At 36.7% G+C, this 9,962-nt stretch overlaps 1 protein-coding gene across 1 annotated transcript in view; it reads left to right on the top strand.

Annotated features, from left to right (window-relative positions):
• Positions 1-3,609: 3,609 nt before the first annotated feature.
• LOC138318133 (uncharacterized) overlaps positions 3,610-9,962 on the top strand; it is a 34,477-nt gene continuing 28,124 nt past the window's right edge. The window contains exons 1-2 of the mRNA XM_069260256.1: positions 3,610-4,227; positions 5,986-7,083. Of these exons, the coding sequence (XP_069116357.1) occupies positions 6,820-7,083 (264 nt within the window). The 5' untranslated portion in view covers positions 3,610-4,227; positions 5,986-6,819. The remainder of the gene's footprint in view (positions 4,228-5,985; positions 7,084-9,962) is intronic.

The following is a 9,962-nucleotide window of genomic DNA, read 5'->3' as shown; positions in this document are numbered from 1 at the left end:
TGTTTCGTATAGATGGCTTTATCGATATACCCTCCAACCTGAACCAGTTACTGATGTATACATTTCTCTCCGACTATGATAATGTTGCTTTGGATGACGGACGATTTATGATAGCTGTGGCAATGTTGCTCTGGATGACGAATAGACGATAGCTGCGATAACGTAGCTTTAGTCACGGATGGGCGATTTCTAACAGTTGCAATAACGCAACCGGACGAACTCAAGACAGGGTATACTCGTTCCAGAGTTTCCCCTCTTCTCATCCCCGATAAAATAGGGGTTACTATCACTGTTGTCACATTTACCCATTAAATATGTCATAGCCAATCTGAAGGCAGCTCAGAAGAAAAAAAACATTACCCACGAGACAGCTACGCCCAACTTCGTAACCATGGTGTGCCGTTATTCAATGCTTATGAGTGCCCGTTTTTTACCTTACAAAGAACAATAATTTAATGAGTACTACTACACGAGACCAAACATTATTAAATTTTCACAACTGATGAACTCTAAGAATATAAAATATTATGAGATCTATGTAAATTTATCAAAGTTATGTTTGAAAAAAGTTATATAATTTGTCCTCATTCTATGTTGCATTTATTGAATGTTGTAAATATGTTTCTTTACGCAATGTACTTTGTAAAGAGACTAATAAAGTTTGAAGTTCGATGTACATCAAAGGTCTAAACTATCTTTCTCATCTGTTGTCGCACACACATCCTCGATACTCCAGGGGTTCCGATCACTTACGATCTCTACACCCCTGGACTATCTCATAGTGAAATTGAAGGCAGCTCAGCGGAAAACATTTGACCAATCACAGGCTAGCAAAGATTTCCTTTGAAGACTACAGAGAGAGCGACGCCTAACATCTAAGCCACATAGTCAACCACGGTGTACCGTTATACGGCTCTTTTGATGTACATCAAATAACTAAATTACCTGTTCTATTCTGTTGCCTCCAGTTTTACTATGAGATAGTCCAGGGGTGTAGAGATCGTAAGTGATCGGAACCCCTGGAGTATCGAGGATGTCGCACACACCGCCTTCAGTTTAGCTATGACAAGGGATGGATATAACGACAGTGATAGTAACCCATAAAATATCGATGATGATACTGTCCGAGTTGCGTCTGAACCTTTTACATTCGGATATATAATATCCAACAGCATTATGACCAATCTAATTTAGTTGTCCAACAAACTCTCATTGGCCATTCAAAAGAGAGAAACTGTTACCAAGAAAGGCCGAGTCTGTTGGTTTGAAGAAATAGCAGAAATAAGTAGTATATTGGAAAAGTAACGTCGTAATTCCTATCCTGTTAGTTCCAACAGGCGGCTGTATACAGACGTAAAGTAATGCGATATTCCAAACATAAATGTCGTTTCAAATAGTGAGACAAATCGGGACGCTGAAACCAAATAAGTGGTCTGATGGCTTAATTATTGGTATACTTCTACATCTACATTCCGGCTACACAGTTAATGGTATTCCGACAGCAAGATTTTTCGGAATGTCAATCTTTATTTGAAACATATGGACTGCAAAATTACTACAACCAATAGTACCTAATTAAATACTTAACTACTACGGACTGGTCATAATGGTATTAATTAGTCATACTTCAATTTTGCTTCTTACGAGCATTTCCATTGGCTTAAAAACTTACTTTATTAGCCAATAAAGGAAAAAATGGCGTCGCCGTTTGTAACGTTGCTGTTGCTTCTGATTGGCTGAGATGACCCCGTGATGATTTCATAGACAAAAGAGTCCCAAAATGAATTTTGAATATTGAAGAGATTATCTTTAGTTAATTGAATTATAAGGATTAATTTGAATAGATTTTTTATGTTATGGAGATATAACACAAAAATCTGAGTGTACTCTCATCATAAACCGCTTCGCGGTTTATTTAGATTACACTCAGATTTTTGTAATTAATTAATATCGTCTTTGTTTGTACCGGTGCTTTTTGTCAAAAGTCAATTACCTTGTTGGTAAAAGCTAGTATAGAGAAACTACTTTTCCCCTATTTTCCCTTCTATAGAAGCTGTTTCTAGAATTTTGAGAAGGTTGTCATTGTTTTCTTGTAATGATTTCTGTATTTTTTTTTCAGAGATAAAAAATACAAGTAACCCTTGAAAGTTGACAGAGCGGATCAGTACACAGGCTCCAAGCTAACCTGAAGGCAGAAGCATGGATATAACGACAGTGATACTAACCCCTGGAGTATCGAGGATGACTATATATATATATGACAGTTAAAACTGTGAAAATGTTTAAACATAAATTGCAAAAGGAATGAATGCAATGGGGTAACTTAAATGTTAAAGACAACGTGGCATTTTCTGCTCACAAATATATTAAAGACAACGTGGCATTTTCTGCTCGCAAATATATTAAAGACAACGTGGCATTTTCTGCTCGCAAATATATTAAAGACAACGTGACATCTTCTACTCGCAAATCTGTTAAAGACAACGTGACATCTTCTACTCGCACTATGTATTTGGGAAATCGTTGTTAATGTGAGAAGAAACGACTTCTGAATTAAGTGGCATCACCTAATATTTAGCATTATGACAAACATGTTACTTTTGGAGACTCTGCTACAATATGAATAGCCATATAGAATTTCTCGCGGGGTATCAGCGATCACTCGGATAGCCTTCAGGGAGTTACCTACACTTACTTACATCATCGACAGACAAATCAGAGTCACAACTAATCCCAAATCCATCTACTTACGAGCAGACACGGCCATAAACATCCAGATTATCAGGAAATAATAAGAAAACAACTGGTTATCATACAGCTGAGGCTAACAAGAGCAGGCGGGTTAATCCCTTTGATAGCGACAGAATCAGATACTAGTAGCACAACGGCCAAGTATAGTTAGCTTGTTATTCAAGTTAAAACACCCTTAACTTTGTAACAGGAATTTTTTGACAAAAATCATGCGATAATAATATTTTATTGTCTTATCGTTATTATTCGTACGCCAAAAGAGGACACGAAAACTACCCTTTATCCATGATAATCAAACTGACCATTAGACTATTGAAATATTCATATGTGGAAATAATTTGCATTGTTTCCGCGAAGAAATAATTAAAAAAAATGAATAGATGTATTGTGTTAAGGAGATACTGATAATGCTTGCTTTGCATGGTCCAGAATTTTGGTTCAAAGAGATTGTCTGACTTCTGTGTGATGACAAGGCTTGATGACTATCGTTTCACGGACACATGGCTGATGCCACAGGTCTGGCTAACAGACCACGAGGCGAGGTGTATTGAGGACGGAATAACAACACGTCTGCTCACCAGGATTATGTGATAGAGAGAAAGAGACAGTAACACCTGGTGAGAAGAATGTATAACCTGCATGGGTATTCACTAACTTGATCTATCTCCGGGAGAAATTCATTCGCGGATATAAGCCGCGTCCCAGTATCTAATTCTCCTAATACTTGTCTATCGCAAGATTACATATCAAATGGTTTCACGCGGAACTAGAATAAAGACTACAACCCTTACCGAGGGCGACTCGATTTAATATCGTGTACATCAGAAGCAAGGTCTTACTCTATAATACCCACCACCAGGAAAACAACGTGTTTCGCCGCCTCAAATCGCCTTAAAGATCAAAGCGGGCTTGACTGACAGCCAGAAATTTAAACTCTTTTTATGCCTTCTTGAAAACAACAGGCACTCTTCGTACGTCGATGAGGAAGTTCTAAAAATTTCAACAAACACGGATTTTTTTCCTTGTTTTATGCTCCTCGCGCTGCGGGGCGACGCTGTACCCGTCCGTCAGCCTCTCCGTTGCAGCGTCGAGTGTCGGATAGACGCTGCACGCGATTGGGTACAAGTGATTGCGGAAGACGGATTATCAGTGATTGGCACGTGAGGCCAGGTCAGGATCTTTTTTTACGCGCGCGCGTGTGTAAATGTTTTTTTTATGATTTGGCTGCTGACGGTTGGGACACATGTTGTTGGCCAGTGTTCGTGCTGTTTGGCAGTAAAAATGGAGATAGAGAGAAGCACATGGTCCTGTTAATGGCAGACGACCTGGAGGCGGGCTACGCTCGGGTGACATGTGTTTATTGCGAACAAACCATTCAGTTCCTTCTCTGGACATTACCACGGTGACACGTCCTCTTCTGTGCATCAGCGATACGCGTTGGCGGACACGAGCAGAGTGCACCTTCATATCGTGAAGGTAAGTAAACTTTTTATTATGGACCGAGCATGGATTACATATCAATTTATGATACTCTCTAGTAATGATACTCTTGAACTTAAAGAATTTGTATTATTCCATTTAATTTGATATGACTATTTTAGTTGGCCCTCTGGATATGATGACAGTTTTCAACTATATCTTAACACATATAATATCGTTTTAGTCATGACATTAAAAATTAAAAATGGAACATACATATCTTCATACATAGGAGAGCAATGACACCATATAAACACAAGGAATGCTTTAATTATCACCTTGTAAATGACACCAGGCATAAGGAATTCGGAGGTAAAATTTACTTTCAAAATAACCAAATTTAGTAGTAACAATTTATGTTACCTGAATCGCTCGGAGCACCAGTTATGGTAAGTTAACAACACTGTTCAAAGTACAAGGACTTAATATTATGTAATTTTGTGGTGATAGTTATTGATTTATATGCAAGTTGAAATAATATCTTTTGAATTTTACCTACCGATTTTTTTCAAAAAAATCCAATCAATTTGTCATATATTACAAATCTAATCACGTCTTCATCGTTACAAAAATGTTAAACATTATAAAGTTGTGTTAAAACATTCTGGTAAGTAATGAATCTGATACTGAATGCCATTGTGGTATATTAATACAGATATTTTTTTATGAAGCGAACAAATAATTTTTAAACAAGTTTCAAAAAGTAGCATTTTATCTGAAATATTTTAAGGATTATTTTGATGAATACCAAAACCTTGATGGATTTATCTTTAAGCTCTTGGATGTGTTTTGTATAATCCGTATCAGTTTAGATTGAGAACAATACAACATGGTATAGGAAGTCATCACCATGAACCTCAGCATGGCTACTGTCTAACAGTGGGACTTCCGGACCCGGAGTACCATATATCCGGTTACACTCTGGAAAAACACAATTCGAAACGTAAAAAATGATAGGTACTATTCACAGTTTTAGTTATGTTAAAAAACTTTACTATTACCAGAAGCAATGGTCATTGAAATTGGGCTCCCAAAAAACTAAATACTTAACGTTTTTAGCACAAACTTATTCTTTTTTTTAAAGATAAATCTGACTTAGATATAGATATATCAATGGATGTTTCTTATGGTGTTTCGAATATATAGCTTATAACCATACTGAACGAAAGAAAGAAAAGACAGGAATGTTTTATGATTAAGACACGAGAAATAGAAATTGAATCCCATTTTTTTTTTAATTGTCTTGTCAGATTTGATGTTTGTTTGAGGCGTCATATGTAGTCATTTTGGAGGAATGCTGACAGGATTTGTAAGCTACTAGGGGCGTTGTGTGGTGTAAATGTCACCGCCTACCGTGAACTCACATTTCCGCGTGGTATCGACCCGGGGGACAGCGTTCAGATAACACCCTACATATGTTTATTCCGGCATTCCTCACACTGATGAGTTGTTCTTTCATGGTTTATCATTGAACGAGATTTTTTTTTGTTAGAATAATATGTTTTTTCTTAAAAGCATTTTATTTGCCTTTAGCATTACATTAAGAGAAATCGGTAGAGTACGTTCTTGTTGATATATAGTTCATAAATCTCTAATGTTTATTGCTATAAGTTAACCGCGTCAAACAAATGTATCCATGTCTGTTGCTAAGATTTACACATCTGAAAATGTTAACGTACACATGCAATGTTGATGGTGCTTTGCATGTTAGCTTGACATAAGTTAAATTCATACTTTGTGTTTGTACTTTTGCAGAGAGACGTCATTGGGCATCAAGTAAAGTTTACAAGTTCATATGAGGAAACGTTGCAGACATAATGATCCATTTTGAATCCTGAAGACGAGCAAATGCAACTGCATGTCAATTTTATCCTCAAGTGAAGTTCAGTCTGGAAAACGAATATGTTGGAAAACAGACTCTTTAAACTAAATACCTTTGTCGTGAATGATTACAGATGTCTTTGACAGTCTTTTATTCTTGAAGCATTCTTCTGCGTCATTTGCAGGAATTTTGGATACGTGTTAGCTATTCGTTGCGCTGAGCGGTATTGACACATTCGGCTCATGGTTTTGAAATGAGCGCCAGCAGAGATGAAAGGATGCGGAGATAATGTACGGAGCATCAGGTTAACAAGAAAGAACAAACAGTCATCAGAATGTAAACACGGAGTGACTGCTATCCCTCATACCCTCACAACATACAAAGCGAGAGACGCATAACAATCATGACTTGAAGTGTTAATTAACGTATCACCGACATCGAGGCTATAGGTATTACCGCTAACGAGACTGGTCGAATTGCTTTGCCCCTGATGTTCATCGAATATGTATAATTCGTTTCTGATGTTTAAAGAGCGAGATCAGTAGATAGCTTGTTATCGCGTATTTATGTATCCAAGAGAAACCACCATCATCCTGTAAATTGTGGCTTTTACGAAAATGTGTTAATGTAAGTTAAACAAATACGCATCTGTGATCTCTCATTACCATGAAGACCAGAGATAGGGGGTGGTCATTATTGGCAATCAAAACAAACAGAGGTATATCCGGTCAGTAATTAATTGATGGTTCCACTGCCAAACAGGTCATATGAATACGAGGGAGGAACCTGCTTCGACGTCAACTTCGGAGCAGACGATCACCACAACATCTGTAGAGATATCAGAAGAGAATGCTGGCGGGAAAACTTGTCGATCAAAACGTGTCGTCTGCGTGATAGAGAAATTGAATATGATTTTCCTGGTGTTCTTCGTCTGCTACCTGTCGTGGACAATTCCCGCTAATTATGGATTATTTACGTCAAATGAATCGGGAGTTGACATTAATGGAACGATGGGGAACGCCAAAGGCCAGGTGAGTCGTTGTTATTCACAAACAAAGAATTATTAATCTTCAAATTATATGTAAAATCCATTTCTTAAAATCACAACATTATGGTCGTTCATTTATTTCCATATTTTCAAGGATGGCCGTTTCATCATGAAAAGCGGCATTTGTTAATTTTCCAAAATGTTGCGATTGTAAGAAAACCTATGTGATGATTTTAAAGCTTCATAGAATAATCAAAACCTTTACAACAGTTATAGAAGGTCAACAAGTTCTAAGTTTGATGAAAACATTTCCTTAATTCTTTACAATGATTTGTTTATAACAAAGTCGAGATAATAACTTAAAATTGCATTGATGTTAGTTCTCGTACTAAATCTTAAAATTGCATTGATGTTAGTTCGCGTACAAAATTTAGCGGCCCGTGCATTTACGAGATCATGCATGTTAGTTCCGTTTTGTTTCATATATGCTTCTTTCATTAGAAGGTTCAGTATATCTCAAACGCAAGTCAGATTACAGAGAATTTCATCGTCCATATCCATGTTTTCTTTTAATGATATAATATATTGTTTGAGGGTCCATGCTACCACAAGCGTAACCCCAAGTCTTCGTTATAAAGATGCGCTATTACTACGTCGGCTCCCGACTTTTGAAGATTTAGTGATAAAAGGTACTTTGAGCATGATGATGCAAATTGTTGCGTTGTAACGTTGTAAGGGAACAGACTTTTCTATTTGTAGTTGAAACACACCAAACAAAATGCTCAATTTTTAATTTGTATCATACTGGTCGTTCATGATTCATCTGGTTTCTTGCTTCCGTCTATCTTATATTAAATCCTATCCTGATGTTTGTTAGCCAATTCTGACTTCATAGAATTGGGTGGTCTCATTATCAACTTACTTTTCCATCGACATTTTCCCTGTTTTGAGTTACCATTAAGTTTGCATTGCAATTCCATCAAATTCTACCAACGAAAGGTTTTCGAGATTGTAAGTTTATTTGGAGCCTTGTACATATAGTTGGTACCCACTCGATTCAGATTACAAGAAGTTCTTGGCAACATAGAAAAATAGTTATTTTACATGTAACAGCTGTCATATTTTGCTGTCATTTTCCACGTAATCCTATAGATGACGTTCATTGTTTCTTTCCGCTTATTTAGTTTAGTATTAAAACTTGTAAATACTGAATAATTACATGAAAGTATTTATAACTATACGTGTGTATACTCCTAATTCACCATTTTATTGTGATACTTGTTGGTACTAATGGTATATCCGGACGACTTCTGACTGTAATGGCACAATTGATCAATAACGGCTGTGACCAAACCTTTCTTCAAAGACAATCACAGACGCCGACACGAATGTTACACCCATCCTTGTCTGGTAAACATGCATTCATATCGAACCTATCGTTCTTAGGTGCATGTTCTTTTTATGTGTATTGTGAATTCCGCAGGAAGACATACAGATATGATGAAATTAAACATTAGTTATAAACGTTATTTGTCTTCTTTTCGAATTACTTTGATTTCTGATAGCTTTATCAATAGTTTAGATTATTTGATTATCACAAAGACTTATTATGTATGTAAGCCTATTTACTTATCTCGTAGGGATTACGATATTAATATTCTTACCTACCGAGGAGTTCATAGGTTATCTACCACCTAGAATACAGAAGACGCTAAATTAACATGTTAGTGATATCTTAGATGGACTTATAGTCCTGGATTGGGATTTACAAACATACTTTAAGATATAAGCTGCTTCACTTAAAATATCAAAAACCTTTCAAAAGAAGCAACAATGTAGAAAATACTTATTATGGTAAGTAAAAACTAGTTCATCATTCCTCTGTTTTCGTGCTCTCAGGACTTGTCAGCGATGATAAAAGAAATCGAAAGATGTATATAATACAAAATGTCATCTTATTGAAAACAAAATTGATGAATTCAATCATTATCAAGACCGAACAATTTGTGATAAGCCAATAAGAAAGCAACAGCAATGAAAAACCTGGGATATCTCATTACATCGGTATAAAAACTAAAACGAACGCTGATTTTATTGTTGTCCTTTCGCCAAGGTGTTCAGCAAACATATTGCAGTTTCAACTGATAGTTCACCAAAAGACTTTCTACATACCTTCATGAATGAATTTATAACCTCTATTGACTTTCGTTTTGCGAGTTCATTCATACGCTTTGAATGGCTATCAAAGTATGTATGATTTATTGATAGCCTAGATTACAAGAAAAAACTGAACGAATTTGAAGCCTGCGGAATGTTTGATTTTCCGATCCTAAAATAGAGTTACGATAACCCATACACAACGCAATGCACGTGGAATTGTCATAGCTGAAGTCGATTATGGAAAAGATGAGGTCACCCGACTCGAGGTCATCTTGATAGAACCCAGGAATTTCTCAAACATTTACCTTCAAAGGCTTGAGGAATACCTCAGGGAACATTGGCGATACTGATAACAAAAGTATTTATTGTGTGTTGAGGAGTTTAGTATTTCCCCCTGACATCTGTCGATACGCGTTAGACCATTGCTCGCGTAGAGAACACATTTCCAATCTGGTAGCTGCGATAACCTGCCCATGTAAGAAATAACAAGCGTCTGCCATCCTCCGATATTCACCATTAGTTTTCTTTCGAAGACCCGAAAACATTTCATCTTCGAGTTATAGGGATCTTTTTCTAAAATAATTCACAAATAACATGACTACAACCGGATGATGAATTGAAACCTTGTGACATACTAGCATATAGGCCGAGGGTTCTGGCAGCGAAAAGCTTTAGGGCAATCCATCAAAAAATGAAAGAAATGTTTGTTATTTAAACTCGCTGTTGTAGCGTGTCCTTTGTAGTGCGGTTTTGTTTCCGGAT

The sequence above is a fragment of the Argopecten irradians genome, chromosome 3, assembly GCF_041381155.1.
Source record: "Argopecten irradians isolate NY chromosome 3, Ai_NY, whole genome shotgun sequence".
In the NCBI taxonomy this organism is placed as follows: domain Eukaryota; kingdom Metazoa; phylum Mollusca; class Bivalvia; order Pectinida; family Pectinidae; genus Argopecten; species Argopecten irradians.
This window is presented reverse-complemented; position numbering and strand designations above follow the sequence as displayed.